We start from the raw sequence: 23,410 nt of genomic DNA on the forward strand, positions 1-23,410 counted from the left end.
AGTGGGTTTTGGGCCTGTACAGTGACCAGACTCCTACTAGGAGAGGCCCTTGTTAGAAAGGTGGGAATAATGGGGCACAGTTGGACTACAGTTCCCACCAGGCGTTGCCATTAGTGAGGCATGCTGGGATTTGGAGTCCAACCCCATCAGTCAGAGAAAAAACACGGGGCCAGTTTTAGGCCTCCATTCAAATCAAGAGGGAATGACCATAGAGTCCGCAATATACGCCTAGAACGTCCTCTGCCCCCCGCCATGTTTTCCCCCTAGCGTTCCTAGAGCGGTCGGAGCAGTCCGGAAGTGACGCAAAGGGGCCCTTCCCTTCCCCTCTCTCTCTTTCTCGACACCCCCCCTCCCTATGCCTTTTTGGACGCTTCCATCTCGGCTCCTCGGCGATTGAACCCAGTGCCGCCCCAGAGGCTGGGAGAGACCATTTCGGCCGCAGGGGGGGAAGAGATTGCGGTGAGTTTAAAGGCCGTTTTAGGCCTCCGAGGGGGGAGTCCCTTCCCCGCCCGAAGGGGCCTCGCTTTTTAGGCCGAAAAGAAGGAAGGGGGCCAGTTTCTCCGAGGCCCAGGGCCTCCTTCCCACGTGGGGCAGGGAGCACTGGGGGAAATGGCACGTTGGGGGTTGCAGTTCCCAGAATGCACCAGCCACTCCGGGAGATTGTGGAGTGGGCATTTTTTTGTCCACTTTTGTAAAGACCTTCCTCTTAGAGATGGCTGAACCCAGGGACTGAAAGCCTTTTTTAGTACTACACAAACCCTGGGGGGATTCTGGGAGTTGTAGTCTGAAAGCACAGTGGTTTCCAGCGTTGCCCAAGGCAAACATTTGGGGGGTGGTTTTCTCCCTTTCTCCTTCTCCTTTCTTCTCATCGTCCTTCATTTAAATCTACATCAGGGCAACCTAGATAGGCGCAACCATCGTATTTGTTCAACCTGGACACAGAGAATATCGCAGGAAGAGCAGGTTTAGATTCGGAAGAAGGAGGAGTGAACACAGGAGGAAGAAACATGCAGAGGATACCGTAATACTAGCAGAAAACTTCACAGACCTGGAACAGTTGCTAAAGAAAGTTAAAGAAGAAAGTGCAAAGGCAGGCCTAACACTTGACTGTGAAGAGAACAAAAGTAATGGCCATGGAGGAACCACACCAATCCAACCTGGACAACAAAGGAATGGAAGTAGTCAAAGAGTTCCTGGATTAAGGAGGAGTGAAGATAGGAGAAAGGAACATCCACAACCTAAGATATGCGGATGACACCATAATACTAGCAGAAGACCTCCCAGACCTAGAGCAACTACTAAGGAAGGTCCAGGAAGAAAGTGCAAAGGCAGGCTTACTGCTGAGATCTTGCAGCACCTTTGAGACTAACTGAAAGAAAGAAATCAGCAGCATGAGCTTTCGTAGACTTCAGTCTGCTTCCTCAGATGCATTTGGTGGAGTGGAAGCCAGGGACATATATATATATATATATATATATATATATATATATATATATGCCATTAATATGTGAACTTAAAGAAGACAAAAATAATGACCAAATAAAGAAGATCTACGTAATCTACATAAATTCTACATACATTCAACCTAGGCAGTGAAGAAATTGAACCAGTCAAGAGTTCCCATACCTTGGGTCAGAATGGGGGCTGTAGTCAAGGAATCGGAAGAAGATTAGGAATGGGAAGGGCAGCTATGGAAGAATTAGACAAGATCCTAAAGAGTAAAGATACACAGTAAAGGTAAAGGTAGTCTCTTGACATGAATGTCTAGTCCTAACTGACTGTAGGAAGTGGTGCTCTTCTCTGTTACTAAGCCAAAGAGTTGTCCAAGGGCTACTCTGGTGTCCTTGTGTCCAACATGACTGCACTGAACACTGTTACCTTCCCAATGAGAAGTGGTATCTATCTACTTGCATTTGCATACTTTCAAGCTGCTAGGTTGGCAGAGGCCGGGACTAATGACAGGAGCTCACCCCATCATGCAGCACTCGGGCCTTGAACTGCCAACCTGCTGATCTACCATAGTTTTTTGTGTGAGTTTATTCCTGACGTTTTGAAGATGCCAGTCACAGCTGCTGATGAAATATCCAGAATAAACTCTTCCAGAACATGGCCACATAGCCTTAAAAGCACACACACACAAAAACCTATGGATGCCAGCCATGAAAGCCTTCGACTTCACACTTCCCATCTTCTGATCATCAGAATTGGCATCTTACCACTAAGCCACTGCAACTGAACACTAAAGTTGGACTCATCCAAGCCATAATATTTCCATCACCATGTAGGGATACGAGAGCTGGACAGTGAAGAAAGCGGATAGGAAGAAAACCAACTCATTGGAGATGTGGGGCTAGAGAAGAGTGCTGAGGATCCCGTAGACGGCTAAAAAGACAAACAAATGGGTCTTTGAACAGATGAAGCCTGAAATCTCCCTGGAGGCCAAGATGATCAAATCATACTTTGGCCACATCATGAGAAGGCATGAATCACTGGAAATGACAATAATGCCAAGAAAGGTCGAGGGTAGCAGAAAGAGAGGAAGACCACACACCAGATGGATAGACTCTATTAGGAAGGTCATGGGCCTACATTTGCAAGATCTAAGCAGAGCAGTTGAGGCCAGGGCAGCTTGGAGATGCCTCATCCATAGCATCACCATGAGTTGGATGAACGTTCGGGCAGCTACCAAGAACAACTACAAATAGTTTAAATCTTCCTAACAGTCCATCCTTCAACAGGGTGTGACTTTTGCCTGAGGCAGCAAATTTGGGGCATAACAGCTAATAGTGGGGCAAAGAGTAAGTCATTTAATTATTAATGTTTTAATCTTCAGTGGTTGGTATGGCGAAGAAAGAGGCTTGTGGGGTTTTCTGTTTAATAACTTGAAGGGCTTTAACAGATTATTTCCTTCCTGTTTTTAATTTTTTGTGGGTTTTGCGGGCTATGTGGCCATGTTCTAGAAGAGTTTATTCCTGATGTTTCGCCAGCATCTGTGGCTGGCATCTTCAGCATTCAGCATTCTCTAAAGATGCCAGCCACAGATGCTGGTGAAACATCAGGAATAAACTCTTCTAGAACATGGCCACATACCCTGAAAAACCCACCAAAAAACTATGGATGGAGACTATGAAAGCCTTCGACTTCATATTCCAAAAACTGTCCACATGGTGGCTGAGATAGTGACAGCTTTGCCTATTATTATTATTATTATTATTATTATTATTATTATTATTATGCTTTATTTATATAGCGCTGTAGATTTACACAGCACTGTATATAGAAACAATAAAATGGATAAAGTAAACCTGCCCATGGCATACAATCTAAGAAATGATAGCTTTCTGATGGTTCAATGTACATGTTTGTTTCATGCACAAAATTATTAAAAATATTGCGTATACTTTCAGGCTATTTGTATATGGAAATGAATTTAATCTTTAGACTTAGTTCCCATCTCCAACATATCTACATATACGCAAATGTTTCAAATTCTGGAAAGCTCTGAAATCCAAAACATTTCTGATTCCAAGTATTTCAGATAAGGGCGACTCAACTTGTACATAATTGTCTGAGATGTTGGAGAGTAATTTGTTATTTGCTCCTTTCTCCTCATGTAAGTTTTGGGAAGTTACTCTTCTCATACTCTAGTTCTAAGAATCTGCTAGCCAGTTTGGGCAGTGTCTTGCAAACTGCGAGGTTTGGGCAATTATAATAATAATTTAAAAAAATTGTTTCCAACCTCTGGCTTCAGACAGCTTCTCCTGCTCTGCATGCATGGATCTATCCCTTAACCATCAAAGGAATGTGAGCAACAGTGCTAGTAATTAATGCATGACTGTGTCCTGTTATCCATATTAGTACTACATAATATATTACAGGTTGACTCTCCCTTATCCAAAATGTCTGGGATCACAAGTGTTTGGGATTTGGGGTTTGTTTGTTTATTTTTATTTTGGAATACCTGTATATACGTACATAATGAGTGTCAGGATCTGCCCACTCCCTTTGGTTCAGTAAGTTAGTCTTCTGTATTTTAACAGTAAAACTTTGTTTCAGTGACCAAAGAAGTGAACAGCTTGACCTCTGTAGACAGAACTACGATATTCTCCAGGTAAAAACATATAGTAATCAGTGTTGTTCCCCATAGGTTTGCAGGCTTTTCTTCAGTTGCTTATAATCCAAATTCTTCTTGCATTCATTCTTGTTCACCTCCCACTTCTCCTCAACACATCTTTCTTTCAGCTTCCCATGAGACTGACCTTGGTGAATGACAGTACAGTACCAACAGCCTCCCCCATGCATCTGGTCCTTACTAGCCCGGGAATCTTTTTTACCTTGTATAAGCACTACAGATGCCACCACGCTTTAAGCCCAAGCCCCTCGAATCTTTTTTATCAGGTTATTAGCACTACCTAAACATAATTGTACAAGTCTAAGCACAAAATTCATATATGTTTCATGTACACTTTATATGCATAGCCTGAACGTCATTTTGTACAATGTTTTAAAACAATTTTGTATATGAAGGAAACATTGTGTACACTGAACCATGAGAAAGCCAAGGTGTCTCACTCTCTCAACCACCCATGAAAAATGTTGGTTTTTGGAATATTTTGGAAATCCAGATAAGAGAGACTCTGCTATCCTGGCAGTTTATTGAGAACTTACCATATCAATCGTGGCAGGCAAGCTGAAAGGCTCAGCTCCTGATATTCTGCCTCCTCCAACATACTTGGGCAAGTCACATACTCTCAGCTTCAGGGGAAGGCAATGGCAAACCTTCTCTGAACTATTCTTGCCAAGAAAACCCCAAGATAGTTTCACCTTAGGGTCTTGATAAATCGGAAATGACTTGAAGGCGCGCAACCCCCCCCCCCCATATGAAATGCAAAGCAATGTGGCTATATAAGATACCAACACTTGTTATGTAAAAAAAATAATGTAAAAATTAGTATAATGCATACAGACAGCTATCCTTCCAAACCCTGAACTTTGCAGCTTTGATCACCCAAAACCTGGTTTGTCTGGGTGGGATGGGATATTTTCTCCAACTCTGGCGCTTGCAGGTGTTTAGATTCTACCCCTTCTCTTTCCCCACTTAAAAAGTGTCCACTGAACAAAATACTGTAAATGCATCTGAGGAAGTAGACTGAAGTCTGCAAAAGCTCATGCTGCCAATTTCTTTCAGTTAGCCTCAGAGGTGCTACAAGATCTCTCTATGTACTGACTCTACAGTCTAACATAGCTATATTTTGGAATTCTGCAAAATACCGTAGTTTGCCTTGATGAAATCTAGAGTCCAGGATCTTTGACACTTCAAAATCAGAATTTGAGGGTGAGGTTTACACTTGGCAGATGCCAGACAATGTTCTCCCAATGCTGGCTTGAAATGAAACACAGGTTGCAATTGTTTGTAATCTTTGGCAATTTTAGCTCATTGACAAGTCTTTTAATCACAAATGGGCACTCAAACTTGGCCCCCAGTTTGTTAGACAGCTGCATGAGATGCAGAAAGTTGTTGACCAAAGTGCAGGACATTTGCCGTTTGAAGTGGTTTATGAGCTGTTTCTGAGCTTTGAGATCATGTAGACTGATCCCGTACCCTAAGTGGGAACAGAAAATCTGAGTTACTTGGTCAACTATTGAATCCAACCTGAACTTTGCTATAGAGACTTTAATAAATATATGGACAGGAACGGGGTCCTACTAGGTCTTAAAGGTGGTAGAGTTTGCATATTTGTCAGCCAAATTTTTGCATAGCATACAGCTGTCCAAGAAACTAACAAACATTTATTGGCATGAGATCCAAGGTGTCTTGCCATTTAAAGGTCATGTATAACCACTAAACCCAATGTTTTAACATTTTGTAGCAGTACCACTGATACTGTGTAGTATCTTGTTTCCAACAGTGGTTGGCCCAGAACCTTTGGGAATTCCACAGACAGGCACAAAAGAACATTTATCTGCTAAAAGCTATTGTGTGAGTCCAGCATGTAGTATCCATGGGAATATGTTTTATGAAGAGAGAATTTCCATTTATTGGTTGTGAGTATTAACTGTCAGAAGGCACATCCTCTATCAGTTTCCTGAACCCCTTTTCAAAAAAAAAAAAAAAAGTCTTCAAACCAAGGAACCTTTCACACCATGAAGTTACAGTGATCTGATGCCACTTTAGCTACTGTGACTTCATCCTAAGGAATCCTGGGTTTTGTAGTTTGGTAAAATGTTAACACTCTCTGGTTGAGAATTCTAAATATCCCTGACTAAACTGCCAATCCCAAAATTGCATAGGATTTGATAGGATATTGACTTAAATAGGTCTGTAAAATGGAATCAAAATGTGATAACCGTGCAGTGTGAATGGGCATCTGATTAAATTTAGTTTTGTTGGTTAAATCTTAAATTTGTGTATGGCAGAAGTATAGATGTTATGGCCCTCGGATGTTGTTGGACTACGGTGGTCATTAGCATTAGCCAGCAAAAGCGAAGGATGAGCACATTTTTAATCCAACAATATATTGAACATATACAAATAGTTGTATGTTGGGTAAATATATACAAATTGCCCAACAGTGGTGCACAGCTAAAAGCAACTGCGGTGTAATGTAATTATATAAGTGAAAAACTACATACAAAAATTGAGTAGTAGGAGATATTACGTCATAAAATAAAATACAAATATTGTCTTAAAGCCACGGGCATAAAGCTTATACTTTAGCAATAAAAAAAGAAAAGAATATATCCTTAGGCTGTAAACATATTTTGATAGAAGAGCATGTAACTTCCTGGCTGCCATAGCAAATAAGGCTGCCTTAGAAGTAATTCTGTGTCATCCATTAATACTATCATAAAGTATAACACTTACTTTTTATGTGTTCATGTATTTATTAAAAATACGTATTGGCCACTTTCCTGCCCGCCAGAGCTTCCAAAGCAATGTGCCAAAAGATGATGGAGATATTCTATAAAATTGGGTTAAAACAATTCTTAAAAGCCAGTGTTCTTTTAAAAACAGATTAAAACAGTCCAGGTTGAGTCTCCTGTATCTGAAATGCTTGGGATCACATGTGTGTTCAGATTTTGGAATTTTTGCATATACACTCATCCCTCCATATTTGCGGATTTGATTGGTATGTTTTCTCTAGGAATCTCTAGGTCGTCCAGTGCAACTCTATGGTCAACTTTAACTAAAAGTTGCACTGAAAGACCTTCCTAGAGGGAATACTCTACTAGGCATTTGTAGCTCATCCAGTGCAGCTCTATCTTTATCAAGTGGGGTACAGTTCATGAAAGCTTATGCTTAACAAAATTTACCATTCTTTTAAGGTATCACAATGCAGTGTTATGTCTACAACCGCTTCAACACAACTACTTTCCTATAAATGTCACCAAATCCTGGGGTGTTTTGGTCTCTGTGTTGCTGAAGCTTTGCGAAGTGCAGTGTTTAAAATAATAATAATACCGTTTTAATTGATTTTTCAAAAGTATATTTCCTTTAATTCATGTTTAGATATGGACTATTTCTTGTGTATTTTATTAGAACCTTTTCAGTTACTTTGCATCCCAACCTTGGGAGAAAGCTGGAACATGGTGGGCCCTCGATATCTGCTGGGGTTTGGATCCATGCCCCCCGTGGATATCAAAATCCATGGATGCTCAAGTGTCATCAAGTATAATGGCACAGTAAAATGGTGTCTCTTATATAAAATAGCAAAATCAAGGATTGCTTTTTGGAATTTATATAATTTTGGAATATTTTCAAACCGTGGATTCTTTAATCCGAGGTTAAAAAATCTGGATACAGGTTGCTGACTGTATAAAATGAATAAATAATAACAATGAGTTGTGTGTCTTAAAGGCTTGTTTTACAAAAGAAGTAATAGTCGGTTTATTTAAGGATTTTGATACCACCTTTTCGGGGGGGACTCTTCTCTTACGGTCTGTTATTATTAAACTATTTATATCCTGCCTTTTCCCGAGGCTGGAGCTTAAGATGGCTTTTCCTTACATTTGTTAGGAAGATACTTTAAAGAGCAAACCATTGTCAAACTTTTAAAGAGAAAGTTGAATCCAGATCAGTAATTTATACGAGCAAACATAGTTTTAAAACGAGGAGCAGTAACTGTTCAGAGGCTAGCCTTCATTTCTCACCAAAGGAAGATGGAAGTCTTTTTGTTTTGTTTTTCTAAAGCCTTGAAAGCAAATGGGGACAGAGCCAAGCACATCTCCTTCAGAAGACTATGTCCCCCAGATATGGAAACTTGAGCTCCAGTATTATGAATAAGGGAGGAAAACATCTCCTCCTCCTTTCTCTACATTGTGCATAATTTTATAAACCTTTGTCAGAGGCTGCTGGTACTCTGCAGAATGAATGCAGTTTGACACCACTTTAACTGCCAAGGCTCCACCCTGTGCAATTCCTGGGATGTGTAGTTTGCAGCAGGAGCAGAGTGCTCTCAGTGAAAAGGCTAAATATCTTGCAAAACTACAGATCCCATAATTCCATGACATTGAGCCATGCCATTGAAAAGAACCGAGAGAAAACACCAGGGATTGCAATGGTGTGGAATACTTGCAGAGTCTTAGGCGGCTGCCACACTGCAGAAATAAACCAGTTTGATATCACTTTCCGTGGCTCAGTGCTGGGATTTGTAGTTTGGCGGGGAGCCAGAGCTCTTTAACAGGAAAAGCAAAATATCTCACAAAACTATAAATCACAGAATTCCATCGCATAGAGGCATGACAGTTAAAGTGGTGTCAAACTGCATTCATTCTGCAGTGTAGATGCAGCCTTAGTCGCCCCTCTCCCCACTCCTTCACATTGTCATTTCTAAACTAAAAATTCTTAAGTCGTGGATGGGCAGTTTTTGAGGCTCCGAGGAATATTTTCCAGCCTCTCCCTGCGGCTGCACCAGTCTTCCCAATGAAAGGCTAAAATAAATTATTTTAAAAATTAGATAGAAAGAAGTCAAGTATTAGATTAAGGTTTAGATGAAGGGAAAGAAACAGTAAGATACCAACTGTGAACCAGTCAGTGAGAGAGGAGAAAATAAATTCTTTATGTTTGTGGATTTGTTAAGTTTTGTCTATGCAAGTTCTATGTTAATTGTTAGTGACATTCAGTGTCCAAGTTTGTACTAATTTTATAGTGTGATTGATGTAATAAAAATAGGACTAAAAAAACACTAAAAGGGACCAGAAGGTTACTTCTAGTTGTTGTTGTTGTTGTTTTTAAAAGGGGCTTTTGCCTAAAAACAAGGAGCACGGGTCCCATTCCTTACTTTGGAGGTGAACCAGTCCATGGTGCAATTCTCTCCTCTCTTTTTGTGTTTGCAAATATTTTGTATATTTGGGAAATCTCCTGGGGCACGTAACAGATCTCCAGCGCAATTCTATGGTCAGCTTCCATTGGATATTGACCATAGAGATTTTCTGCAGGATCTAGAGATTCCTAGAGAGATGCTCTCAGGTAAAAAAAAATGTGTTTTTTTTTATTTGTGATTTTTCCACTTTTACAGAGGTCCTGTGCCCATAATCCCAGCAAATGTGGAGGATCCGCTCTACCTATATGTCACACCTTAGTTCAGAAATAAGGCTTCGATAGTAAAAACTCACAAAACGTTTACTCAGTAACTAGAACTGTTCACCAGGGACGTTTGTTGTCAGAACTAAACAGAAAAGGTTAACAAAGCACAATTAAAGGACACACAGTTTTACAGATCTTTCCTTTTCATTATTATCAATCTTTTTCTTTTCTGTTTCCATAACATTTTATCTCCTTTATTTCTTCTGCCTGCATTCCCAGGAAAATGACCTTGGGTCATTTTGGCTCCAGCCAAAATTCAACTTCCTTCCTTCTGCTTGTTCACCACAAAGGAATGTGATCCACAATCTCCAGCAATAAACACTCCACTGTATGTCCCATCATCTCCCCTCGATATTGTATAACACCATTTAACATCCAGCGATACAGCTGTCTCTTTCTAGATACCAAACGCAAAATGCCTTTGCAGCTGTGGACACAACAGCTCTGTATCCATGGATTTTTCATCTACAGATTCAAGCATCCACAGCATGAAAATATTTAATTTTATCTATTCCAAAAAACAAATCTTGATTTTACCATTTTATATAAGGGACACCATTTTATTATGCCATTGTGTTTGACGGGACGTGAACATCCATGGATTTTGGTATCCATCAGGGGGTCCTGGAAACAAACCAAACCAAACCCCAGCGGATATACCTACTGTGTATGAATACCTTGTTTCAAATATTTTATTTTTCATTTTTAAAAAAGAATATTCCATATATATTTTTTTCTGGGTGGTGAGTGGAGACACAAGATTTTGCCAGGGGTGAGGGGTGAGTGGGTGGAAAAAATAAGCAATATTCATATCTCTAGTAGTTTGTTTGGACACTTTTAACCATTACTGCTGGATTTATGTTATGCTGCACTATTTCAATTCTGGCCTGTGCAAAAGGAGTGGTGAAGAGGTTGTATATACTAGCAGCTGGTGAATGATGTCTTCCCAATAAAACTATTACCCCAGGATGCCCCCCTGGCTGGGAGATTCTAGTCATTGTAGTCCAAAATTTGCATTCCTCAGCTGTGGTATGGACATATTCCTAGTCAAAATACACAGGCATATGCAGATCAGAGATGTGTCTGTATCACAGTGGGGAAGTACAGTTGTCCCTCTGTATCCACAGATTCTTTATCCATGGATTCAACCATTCACAGCTTGAAGATATTGCAAAAATATATGAACTCCAAAAAGCAATTTTGCCATTTTATATAAGGGACACCATTTGACTATGTCATTGTATTTAATGGGACAAGAGCAGGGGTAGGCAACCTTTTTGAGCCGGGGGCCAGGTTGCTGTCCCTCAGACAACTGGGGGGCCAAAGCCAAAAAATAAATAATTAAATATTTTTAAAAATTTAAATAAATAAATAAACTGGGACAAATGTAGGACAAAATTTTCAAATGGTGGACACTTTTTTTAAAAAAGTGGAGGACACGCAAAAAATTTGCTGATTTTTTAAAAAAATGTTAATATAAATGCATGTTTCTGAGGCTTCTATAGACAATTGCCCCTGTGCGCGAGAGGCCAAAGGCCCCGGCGGCAATCGGCGATAGGACCGGGCTGGGGCCGGTCCCAAGGCCTTGCCGGGCCGCATCCGGCCTGTGGGCCGCAGGTTGCCTACCCCTGGACAAGAGCATCCATGCATTTTGCTATCTGCAGGTGGTCCAGGAACCAAACCTCAGTGGATACCAGATGTTCACTGTATAATTGTTTGTGTAACACAATGCCTAAAATTCCTTGGCTGTATCGTTAGTGGCCATATTGGTTGAGGGATTTGAGGACATGTCCTCCGAAACAGTAATTTCCCCAAATCTCTACTCTGTTCTTTGAAGTCATTATGTAAATGTCTGCATAGTACAATGGTTTTAGTCCAGGTTACCATCAATTTCTCCTCTCATATAACCTGCTCTGTACATTCAGGTCCTCCATTCAGCCCAGGACTAGGTTGGCAACTGTCCGCTAAAGTACTTTTACTTGAGCCCCCAAAATTGTGGAATGACCTGCCAGAAGAGATTCGACAGCTGACTATGGTGTCTGAATTTCAAACAGCGTTGAAGACCAATCTCTTCCGGCAGGCTTATCCAGATGATTTTTAAATTGTGAATTTTAAATGATGAATTTTAGATGTGGATTGTTTTAATATGTGTACATCTTATTTGTCCTTTTAAATTGTTTTAACTTACGTTATTTTTTGTTTTTGTTTTCCTCTGCCTCAATCCATGGGGAGAGGTGGAAATGAAACTTATTTATTTATTTATTTCCCACTTCATGGATCGAGGTAAAGGATAAAACAATTAATAAACAAACAATAATAATTATGATCATCATCATCACTAATATTAAATAGCATATTCGACTTGAGTATAGAAACTTTAATTGACCATGTTTTCTTTGACACTTCTTGGATTCCCTCTTTAGGTAGAAGGACTAAGCAGAAGACAAGCCCAGATTCTACGATCAGGCTCCCAGAGAAAGACAGATCAACTGTGAGAGGGAATCTCCCGGGACCAGTGTTGGCCAACTGTTGGCAGCAAGAGTGACAATGGCAGCAGAACACCAAAACACTGCAGTGGCAGATCTCCAGGGGGATAATGTGTCAGAGGATGACGCGAAAGTAGGGGTGCAAGACCCTGAGGAACCTGAAGTGGAGAAAGAGGTGGTGGCCAAAGCCCTCCCGGTCATCCATTTTGGGAGGATGAAGGAATCCTGGGAAGTAGCAGAACCAGTAGCAGAAGTTGCTGAAGAAGGACCAGAAGACGAACCACCGGAGGGCTTTGAAGCTCAGGGGCCGGCCTTCCTGAAGCCTGAAGAATCTCCTGATTCTGACCAAGAAGATAAGCAGCTGCTGAGATCTGGATCAAGGGATGCTTCTCATGGTGATTCTTCTCCCTTTGAAGAAGCATCGGATGCAGAACTGGAGCCTAGGCAAGAGGGAGAAACCCAGCCACTGCCCCAAATCGACAGAGAAACCCAGCACCCTGTCAGCAGCCTTTTGATCAAAGATGAGCCAGAGTTCATGGAGGTGGTAGAGGAAGACGCTGTGGAAGAAGGGGGTGCCACCCTAGACATCGAGCGTCAGTGTTTCCGGCAGTTCTGCTACCAGGATGCCGAGGGGCCTCGAGAGGTTTGCGGGATGCTCTGGAAGCTTTGTCGGCGGTGGCTGCAGCCAGAGAAGAAGTCGAAAGAGCAGATCTTGGAGCTGGTGATCCTGGAGCAGTTCCTGGCCATCCTGCCCCGAGAGATGCAGAGCTGGGTGAGGGATGGCCGTCCAGAGACTTGCTTTCAGGCCATTGGCCTGGCTGAGGCTTTCCTGGCGAAGCAGCAAGGGAGCAAGCCACGAGGCCGACAGGTGAGAGGAGGGATGTCAAGTTTCTTAAAAGTTTGAAATCACAAGAGAAAACAATGTGGGGTTACTTTGTGATTTTGGAAACATACAATACATTGTTTTTAACTTGGCATAAAGTTAGCATATTGATATATTGAAAGTACAGTTTATTCAGAATCTAATTACAAAGTGAACTTTATAATTCATAACTCGGTTTGGTATAAAGTTACCATGTTTCAGACATTAAAAGTACAGTTTACTCAGAATATATTATTGCTTTAAAATATTTATTCCTTATTCTACTTTCTCTTAAGCCTTTCTTTCTCCACAAAAAAATGGGTTATGGAATATTTTCTTGTAGAATGAGGAATAAATGTTTTAAGACAATAATATTTAAGATATTTTTTTCTTTTTCCTGGCACCCCCTCTCCCCCCCCCCCCCCGGGGGAGAGGCCTTTACATCTCTAGGTGGGAGAGAGCTCAGGGTGCATCTAATGTGTAGTAATGATGCAGTTTGATACCATTTGAACTGCCATGTTTTATACTACAGAATCCTGGATTTGTAGTTTGGTGAGACACCAGCACTCCTTGACAGAGAAGGCTAAAGACCTTGTAAAACTACAGATCTCAGGATCCTATAGAATGGAGCTATCACAAGTGGTATAAAATTAAAAGGTGGAGGAGCATAACGCAATATAGCTGAAGAATGATAACCAACAAGCAAGGCTTGCAATGTGTAGCATTCCTGTTCTGGCTGCCAGCCAGCCAGCCAGCTTTGCCTTATTCCAGGATATGGACACGAGTCTGTCCAAAGAATCCTGGAATTTGTAGTTTGGTGAAGCACCAGAGCACTCCTATATTTGGGGCTTGAATAACCAATCAAACTACACATCCCAGGATTTCACAGCAGTTTGGTGCCAGACTGCTTTATTTCTACAGTACAGATACATTCCCAGTCTGAAATTGAAGGCTAAAAGGTTGTCCTAAGGCTAAATGTTTTACAAGTCCTGAAACTGGGCTATGTGTAACTTCTTTGTTCAGAATCGTGACAATCAGAATCTTACTTTTGGCTTGCTAGAAGGGGAGGTAGATCAGTGTCAGGTGACTATTTTTGCACATTCAGAGAACCCCTGATTCAGTTGCCATCTGCAGGGATGTAGAAAGTTGCCTTGTACTGTTAGAGTGTTGTTCCCAGTATTGTCAGTTCTGACTGACAGTAGCACTCCATGGCTAGCAAGATTCTTCCATAGCCTGTTGTCTCTGGTGGTTTTTCCATCCAATCTCAGGTGAGATTGGTATGTTTAGGGTGGTACAGTCTTGGCAAGCCCAGAAAAAGTATCTTGGAGAGCTGGTGCTGAAGATTCTCTCTAGGAGTCTTTGATTGGAGTTACAAACAATTTTCAGTAGTTTTTAACCAATTTCTTTTCTTGTTGTTGGACTCTTGCTGCTGTTGTTGCTTCAGGCTTTGTGGCCCTTCAGCGAAGCAACGGCTGATTCGGCCAAGAAGGCTTCATCAGATTCCGCCACATGGCCGCTGTTCAGAGAGAACAAGGAGGATGAGGAGAGTTCCAGCGTCACTTTGTTGGGTAAGGATTCCTTCAACAGATGACCTTTGTTCCTTTAAATTCCAAAGGGCAGCCCTTTGCCCATCAGCGTCCTCCTGATGGACGTAAGACTAATTTAACTGGCTGGGAGGGTTTGAAAGTTGTGTTCCAGCACACTGAGAGGACACTGGGCTGGGGAAGGCAGCTTTATGGTGGCACACTGGCATACATAGATGAGTCTCGGTTCCCACTGAATCCTACAGTCTGAAATGGAGACTGGGCAAAATGACATGGGGTGGGAGGGAGAGGCAGGTTTTCAAAGGGGAGCAAAGAACATGAAAGGCCTTGAACTCCCCACTTTCTAGAGGGATGGCCAATGTTAGTCTGCCACAGCAAAACAAAGAGTGTTGTGACACCTTGCAAGCTCACTGATCTATCCTAGCATGTCATTCTGTGGATTACAATCCACTTGGTCAGGTGCATGGTGGGTTCAGTGATGGATACACAGTATACATGGTTGGTGAGTGGGTCGGAGTGGAATTGGATGCAGAAAGTACTTACAGTGACAGATATATCTTTGACAAGTGCCAGCTTCCCATACCCTTCTTGAAAACTGGTATTGGCAGTTGGCATCCCTGGGCAGATACCGGGGCACCAGCAACCTGGCGGAGTCCACCGCTGCCACCATGGAAAGTTTAAGTGGCAGTCTTGGAAAAAACAGACTTTGGGAAAGGTCTTATACCTCAATGAATAAAGCCGCCTGCGTTGCAAGCAGAAGTTCCCAGGCTGGATACCTGGCGTCTCCCATTAGAAAAGAGCTCAGGGCAGGGAAGACTCTGCCTAAGGCAGTCGTTCCCAACCTGATACCCAGAACTCGGAAATAATTCGTTATAAATAATTTGCCGTGTAAACTGATCCAAGCCTGCCTTTCTCCCTGGCGAAGGGAAGTCCTGCGCTGTAAGGATTCTCTCCTTAATCCAGCAGGTGATGGGAGGCCGTTTTGCAAGGAGAAGAATCTGCCAGTAAATTCTAGCGGGATTGAAATCCTTTGGATCATGCCAGAAAAAGCAGAAGAGACAGTTTTCAAGAATCCTGATAAATGCAGAGCATCTGAGAACCAGCAGAAAGCTCATCCAAGTAGCAAGGAAGTTGAAACCATTCGTTTTCATCCTGCCTCAGTAGAAAATCCATATACATGCTGGGACTGCGGGGAGAGCTTCACAGGGATAGAGGTCCTGGTGGCCCATCAGAGTACCCACACAGGAGTGAAACCTTTCAATTGCTCAGAGTGTGGGAAAAGTTTCATTCAGCGATCCCTTCTGGTAGCCCATGAAAAAACCCACAATCAAGAGAAGCCCTTTCTTTGCCCTGAATGCGGTCAGAGTTTCAGCAAGAAGGCTGGGCTCATGTCTCACCAGAAGATACACACAGGAGAGAAGCCCCATCAATGCCAAGAGTGTGGGCAAAGCTTCCTCCACAGGTATGATCTTATTCGACATCTGAGAATCCACACAGGAGAGAAGCCACACGAGTGTCCTGACTGTGGGAAGGGCTTCCGGAGCATGTCAGCTTTCCATGTTCACCGTCGGATCCACACAGAAGAGAAGCCATACCCATGCTCAGCCTGTGGGAAGACTTTCCGTCACCGCACAAACCTTATTGTACATGAGAGAATCCATACAGGTGAGAAGCCGTACAAGTGTGAGGACTGTATCAAAAGTTTTGGTGATGCATCCTCCCTCAGGAAGCACCGAAGATCCCACACGGGAGAGAGACCATACGTTTGCCCCGAATGTGGGAAGACTTTTTCACAGAACGCTGGTCTGGTTCAGCATGAAAAGATCCACACAGGAGAGAAACCCTTCCAATGTGCCTTCTGTCCGAAAAGTTTCCGGGACAAATCAGGAATCGTTGCACACCAGAGAACCCATACGAAGGAGACACCATATCAGTGCACAGTCTGTAGCAAAAGCTTTGGCCATCGCTCCAACCTCATTAAGCATGAAAGAATTCACTCTGCACCAAAAAAGTTTAAGCGCTCCTAATGTGGCATTGCTCAGAAACCTAATCACTTTGTGCACAGGAACAAAAGAGCAAATGGGTCATGCTTCTAAACTGGTTTAACAGAACCCTGCAGTTCTGTTTTCTGACCAATGAAGAAAACTATGTGGTATCATTACTTCTGATAAGTTCCACAGTGGTTAGACAACATTCATAATGGGCTGAAATGAAACTGTAAATACTAATATGTAATTCTCTTACAAGATATATTGCTCATATGAAGATTAACATGACAAGGCATCTCGTTACACCATTTATTCCCTCCCTCCATCTTTCATTGTTTCATTAATATTTGTTATGTTTTTAGTGAATACTTAGTGGGTAACATCATTAATGGTTGAATGCAAACCATTTGATGGGAATTTGTTAATGTGTATGACTCATTGAAACTGACTCTGTGATGATGTTTAATGTTGAAGATTATTGTGTGGATTGGACTTGCTGGCCCTTGAGGTCTCTTCCAACTCTATGATTCTATGATTCTTCTTCCTGCCCCGTGTTATGGTAAGACGGCTGCCATCTTGGATCCATGAGAATGCAGTGCACAATGTTTACATTGTCTGTGTTAGTGGTACTCAAACTTTTTACCATTGGGACCTCTTTTTACATCTACATGCGGATGTCACTGCCCCCCGCACCTGACCTAGTGTGAGAATAAAAATATTTTGTTTATTTAGTGTGCATATTTTCGTTCGCACATTCATGTATGTTCGTATTTTAACGTTTTGTAAGAAAATAATGTTAGAATAGTTTTATTTAAGTAAATTCAATATTTAACTCAATACATGTCTAAATTTTACACATAAAAATTTGGCATTCCCCTTGAGCAACTCATGCACACTGGGAGCCTTGCCCCAATGTTTGAGAACCACTAGCCTATGGGATTCAAGCTGCCTTGAATCCCATTTTGGGAGAAAAACGAGATATAAATCCCATAAATAAATAAATGAGGCCAGTTTTAAGATGGGGGCCACATTCTTATGGAATGGAGCCAAGTGACTGAGAGGCTATGCAGACTGCCCCTAAGGGGCAGACTGCAGTCGCCTCCAGCTGCGCCGGATCCGGGCCATAGCAACTGCATGCTGCGGCCCCAATCTGGACTTTCCAGGGCGCAAAAAAGAGCTGCAAAAAGCAGCAAGGTTTTAAGGCACTGTGTCGCCGTGATGCCATGTGGGGCAGTGCACATTCTCATGCCGGCCTGGGGGCAGAATCGGGGCATGCGTCATGTGGATGCCATGCCCCGACATGCCCTCAGGCTGGCCCTTCTGGCTGGTATGCACAGCCCCTTCTAGAATGCAACTGCTGCAAGCTGTTCAGGCCCATGTGGTGGAATGGGGGCATTTGGTGTGACACCATGTGTGATCCCTTGTGGTACCAAGGCCGTGGTGCCAAGGGGGCACTGGGTGGGGAGAGCCCACCAAAGTCTAGTGTTAGCCCTATCTCCTCCATAACCTCTTGCCTTGGTGTGTTTTAGTAGTCACCTGCTGACACAAGATGTTACCCCACACCCCCTTACCAGCTCTTCTAGTGAGATGGCCTTCAACTGGTGTTCTCACCATCCCCTCACCTTTCCTCCAAGATAATGTGTGTATTTTTTTATACCTACCTATTTTGCCTTCAGCTTGCTGTTCTTTGAGATCTCTGCTTTAGGATGTACCCTAAGGAACTTTCCTTATAGTGACTTAGAGTAGGCTATGTAAAAGCGACTTTGTTGAATTCTTTTATATTGTACCCTTGCTTTATTCCTCTTCCCTCTGTTTAATAAAGTCTTTCTTAATTGGATATTGGAGTCAACTGCCTAAAGATGTCCTCTTCCATTTGTTCATGTTCTCAAACTTCACACACTTTATTAAGATCACTTACACCAAATCGGTTGTCAGGAAATCTCAGGGCAGAGTGCCAAACAATAACAGCATAAAACAATTATAAAACATTTTAACAGAACATGACAAATTTAAACAGAATACAGCTGGTTCTCTATGTTTGTGTCTGACTTTTGCAGATTTGATTAATATGTTCTCTCTAGGAATCTATAGGTCCTTCAGCACAATTCTGCCAGAGGTTGACCATAGAGTTGTGCTGGAAAACCTAGACGTTCATAGAGAAAACACTTCTCTAGGCATTTGTAGGTCTGCAGCATGACTCTGTGATCAACCTCTGGCAGATGTTGACCATAGAATTACACTGGAGGACCTGGAGATTCCTAGAGTGGTGTTCTCTCAGGTAAAAAAGCAGTGTTGTTGGTTTTTTTATTTGTGGTTTCTACTTTCACAGGGGTCCTTCATCCCTAACCCCAGCATATGTGTTGGGACCAATATGCAGACATCCACGTTTGCTGGGGCCAAAATGTTTGGTTGAAGAACTAGATTTTAGCAGAGCCCCAAGGTGACGCCAGCCTTGGCAACAAATGGGAATCTGTGGAGAGGGCATATCACAGTTAGGGTACCACAGGAGAGAAGGCCCCCTGTAGTCATGGATCATATGCCACAGAAAGAATTGTTCATGGTGGTGGGTCAAAGAAGAAGGGTTTTCAGCAGACCTCTGTGCTCAGGTAAGTATGTAGAGGGCCAGCTGTTCCTTCAAGCATTGAAGTTCCCATCCTGTTAAGGGATTTGAATTATCGTCCCCAGAATCTTGAATTTGGACCAGAAGCATATTGTCAGCCAGCAAAGTTCCTTTGAACATGATAGCATATGGTTCCTACATGTTGATCTTGCGAGCAATCCAGCAGCTCTCTTGCGCATTAAATACAACCTCCTTTGAGAGCACCCCATGCTGAATGCACCCGTCAATTCAGCACTGCGCCAAAGATTCTTGAACTATAGGCTGAGTATCCTTAATCCAGAAATCTAAAATAATCCAAAATCATCCACATGTGTGGCTGAAATAATGACACCTTTGCTTCCTAATGGATAGCGTACACAAATTTTGTTTTGTGCCCAAAATTATTTAAAATTGTATGTATAAAATTAACTTCAGACTTGTTTATACGAAACATACATGAATTTGATGTTTACATGTGGGTCTCATCTCCAAGATAGCTCATGATGTATATAAAAATATTCCAAAATCTAAAAAATATATCCAAAACTTCTGGTCCCAAGCATTTTGGATAAGGGAGACTCAACCTTTACTGTGTTTTATGAACAATATTCATATGGTTCATGGAAAGGCTGAAGACAAATCTGTGGTATTAGCCTTTTCTCCCAGTTTAATTTTCAAGTTTCTTAGTTTCATATTCCCACTCAGAATTAAAACTAAATGATGGCAATTTTTTAGGAGAGATGAGGCTCCTTTACAGGGATGATGGGCAACCATACTGACTCTCTTCAGGCTTCTTCTGATGTGTTGTCCACCGTGACAAAACTGATTAAGACTATATTAAGAACATAATATCAACGCAATCATAAAGCAGCTTAAAATGAGTGCTTCCAAAAGTGCCACCCCTTAGTAGGCACCTATCAGGACATGGAGAAGTTACTTTTTGAACTACAACTCTAGTCAGTATGACTACTGCTTGAATGGAACTACTGCTTCTGGGAATTGTAGCCCTAAAAAGTCATTTTTTTCTGACATAACTTGCAGCTTTACAGGGGAGTGATGATGAACTGATGCCATGCCAAGGCACAAAGGTAGAAAAGTGCCATGACATGTTGCTGCATAAAATAGAGCAATAAATAGTTGTACCCATATACAATTATTATTCACTGCCCAGTGTTCGTTATAAACTCAAGCCAGCTAAGTTATTTTGGCACATAAATAAGAAAAAACCACAGGCATTTCTCCCCATCCTGGACAATAAAAATACAGCGATAGCAGATTCAATAACAAATTCTCTTCCGCTGACTGTAGCAGCTGCTTCACAATGCCTAATACCAGGGCCAGTCTTGAAAGAAGCCATACAAGGCCCAAGATGGATCAGTGTCAAAGGTTGGGCTCATAGAAATGCCAGAAGAAGGAAGGCAACATGGGAATTTCATGGGTGCACAGAAGAGTATTACATATTGACATTGTCAGATCAGCAGATCAGTTTTAGTGGTAGCAATTATAAAAAGTCTCTTGTTAAAAGTACAAGGAGTTTTAATTGATATTGATGGGACCTTTCCTCCTGCCCCCTCCCTATTTCACCCTCTCTATTTCAGTGTAACCCACAGTTATTCTAATTTAAACCAAGGTTGTATAACTTTTAACTGTCTGGATCTTTTGGAAGTGACCTGGGGGGATGTAGGGGTGAAATTTGTGCCCAGTACTGGTGCAGTTGCCCACCCAGGGACTACAAGAAACAAAAGACCTGAAGTGGTTTATGATAGTTAACTAGTGGGCCAAGTGAGGTGCTTAAGCAAATATAGATGTTCTTTCTCTTTTCTTCTAACTCTTCCTTATATAATCTGCCTTTCTACTTGGCAAAGTGAAATCCCACACTGTAAGGATTCTTTCCTTAATCCAGCAGGTGATGGGAGGCCGTTTTGGAAGGAGAAGAATCTGCCAGTAAATTCTAGTGGGATTGAAGTCCCCTGGGTCGTGCCAGGAAATGCAAAAGAGACTCTTTCCAAGAATCCTGGTAAAGGAGAAGCTTCTGAGTGCCAGCAGAAAGCTCATCTCAGCAGCAAGGAAGTTGAAACCATTCGTTTTCATCCTGCTTCGATAGAGAATCCATACACATGCTGGGATTGTGGGGAGAGCTTCACAGGGATAGAGGTCCTGGTGGCCCATCAGAGTACCCACACAGGAGTGAAACCTTTCAATTGCTCAGAGTGTGGGAAAAGTTTCATTCAGCGATCCCTTCTGACGGCCCATGAAAAAACCCACACACAAGAGAAGCCCTTTTCTTGCCCTGAGTGCGGCCAGAGTTTCAGCAAGAAGGCAGGGCTGGTGTCTCACCAGAAGATACACACAGGAGAGAAGCCCCATCAATGCCAAGAGTGTGGGCAAAGCTTCCTCCACAGGTACGACCTTGTTCGACATCTGAGAATCCACACAGGAGAGAAGCCGCACAAGTGCCCCGACTGTGGGAGAGGTTTCCGGAACATGTCGGCTTTCCACGTTCACCGTCGGATCCATACAGAAGAGAGACCTTACCCGTGCTCGGCCTGTGGGAAGACTTTCCGTCACCGCACAAACCTTATTGTACACGAGAGAATCCACACCGGAGAGAAGCCATACAAGTGTGAGGACTGTACCAAGAGCTTCAGTGATACATCGTCCCTCAGGAAGCACCGAAGATCCCACACGGGAGAGAGGCCATATGTTTGCCCTGAGTGTGGGAAGACTTTTTCACAGAATGCTGGCCTGGTTCAGCACAAGAAGATCCACACAGGAGAGAAGCCCTTCCAATGTGCCTTCTGTCCCAAAACTTTCCGGGGCAAATCCGCCATTGTTGCGCACTTGAGAACCCACACAAAAGAGACGCCGTATGAGTGCAGGATCTGTAAAAAATGTTTTGGCCATCGTTCCAACCTCATCAAGCATGAAAGAATCCACACCGCACCGAAGAAGTTTAAGCGCTCCCAATGTGTATAGGGCATCACTGGGAAGCCTAATGTCCTTGTGCATGAGAATGAAGTCAATGAAAGAGAAAATGAAACATGCTTCTTATTCTGTTTCACAGAACCTTGCAGTTCTGTTCACCCACCAGCGAGAGGAACTATCCACTATTATCACTTCGGATGAGTTCCACAGTGGTTAGACAGCATTTATTAATAGCTGGAAGTAAATTGTATACTATAGTAGTTCTGTTGGAAGGTGTATTGATCATATAAGGTTAATATGATCAATCATCTCATTTTATACCATTTATTCCCACCCACCCCTCTTATTTTTTCCATTACTGTATTCCATTAGATTTTTAAAAAACTTTTCTTGTGTTTTAAGTGAACTGGCTTTTACGGAGACACACCAAGCCATTCATGTCTGAATGCAAATAATTCAATGTGATTATATTCTTTAACTTTATGAATGATAGAGGCTGACCCTGTGGTAGTGATCAACATATATGAGACTTTTTTAAAATAATTACCTGTCGGAACCATGTATGATAGGAGGGCTGGATCCCGGATCCTCAACTAAGAAATGCACAACACCCACATTGCCTTTGGGGCAGAGTTGTGTTTACCTGCCATTGAGCAGAGCCAAATGACTGTATCTTATTGTATAGTGCAGCTGCGGCCATTTCTGTGGACCTTTCTGGAGAAGGGGGCAACTGGCCATGGTGGCAAGAAGGTACAGTACCAAGTTGGGGATGGCGGACATGGAGGCCACCAAAATCATGTATAGCTCTGCACAGCTTCTTGTCTTGTAAGGGGTGAGTAGTGACCCCCTGTTTTTGTGAGGGTAACACAAAAGCTAGTCCCTTGTCAGCTCCTGAGGTCACTTGCCCTCCATCTACCAGTCTCCCCCTCCTTTTCACACTTAACCACAAAATATGTGGTGCTTTTTTGGTTATTATTTACTTTTTAAAAATGTTTTGCCTTCTGCTTGATATTCTTGGAGACCCATGCCTTAGGATGTAAGTTAAGGGACATCTTATAGTAACTCTGTATCAACTATGTACAAGCTATTTTGCTGAATTTTTCTTTTATATATTGTACTTCCGCTTTTCTCTCTCTCTCTCTCTCTCTCTCTCTCTCTGCTCCAAATTTAATAAAGTCATTCTAAATTGGATATTGAAGTCAGTGACTTATTTCCAAGGACCCAAGCAATTCTCTTCCATGGTTGAAGTTGATTTGGTCCACACTTTATTAAAATATTTATATCCAATCCAATTTTAATGGTCAAATGCAGAGAATCAACATCAAAGAATTACACTGTAAAACTGAGGGCCATAAAAATGTTTTTAAAATATGCTGGTTTTATAGGAATTTGGTGTCCTGCATTCAAACATGACCTCAGA

General features: G+C 42.2%; 2 protein-coding genes across 8 annotated transcripts in view; both read left to right on the forward strand.

Annotated features, from left to right (window-relative positions):
• The window catches only part of LOC121921898 (zinc finger protein 397-like), a 942,727-nt gene that overhangs the window by 734,675 nt on the left and 184,642 nt on the right, over window positions 1-23,410 (forward strand). The gene's annotated exons all lie outside the window — the stretch shown is intronic.
• Window positions 314-23,181, forward strand: LOC121921884 (zinc finger and SCAN domain-containing protein 31-like). Of its 6 annotated transcripts, XM_042450580.1 has the most exons (5): window positions 314-459; window positions 4,057-4,111; window positions 12,010-12,940; window positions 14,379-14,502; window positions 20,969-23,181. In XM_042450580.1, exons 3-5 carry the CDS (start codon window positions 12,134-12,136, stop codon window positions 22,039-22,041), a joined length of 2,004 nt encoding a protein of 667 aa, XP_042306514.1. In that variant the 5' UTR covers window positions 314-459; window positions 4,057-4,111; window positions 12,010-12,133; the 3' UTR covers window positions 22,042-23,181. The 6 variants fall into 6 exon arrangements, with proteins under 6 accessions (XP_042306514.1, XP_042306513.1, XP_042306516.1 ...); XM_042450579.1 differs by lacking the exon at window positions 4,057-4,111; XM_042450582.1 differs by lacking the exon at window positions 4,057-4,111 and having other exon boundaries at window positions 20,972-23,181.

This window comes from Sceloporus undulatus, chromosome 2, assembly GCF_019175285.1.
Source record: "Sceloporus undulatus isolate JIND9_A2432 ecotype Alabama chromosome 2, SceUnd_v1.1, whole genome shotgun sequence".
Lineage (NCBI taxonomy): Eukaryota > Metazoa > Chordata > Lepidosauria > Squamata > Phrynosomatidae > Sceloporus > Sceloporus undulatus.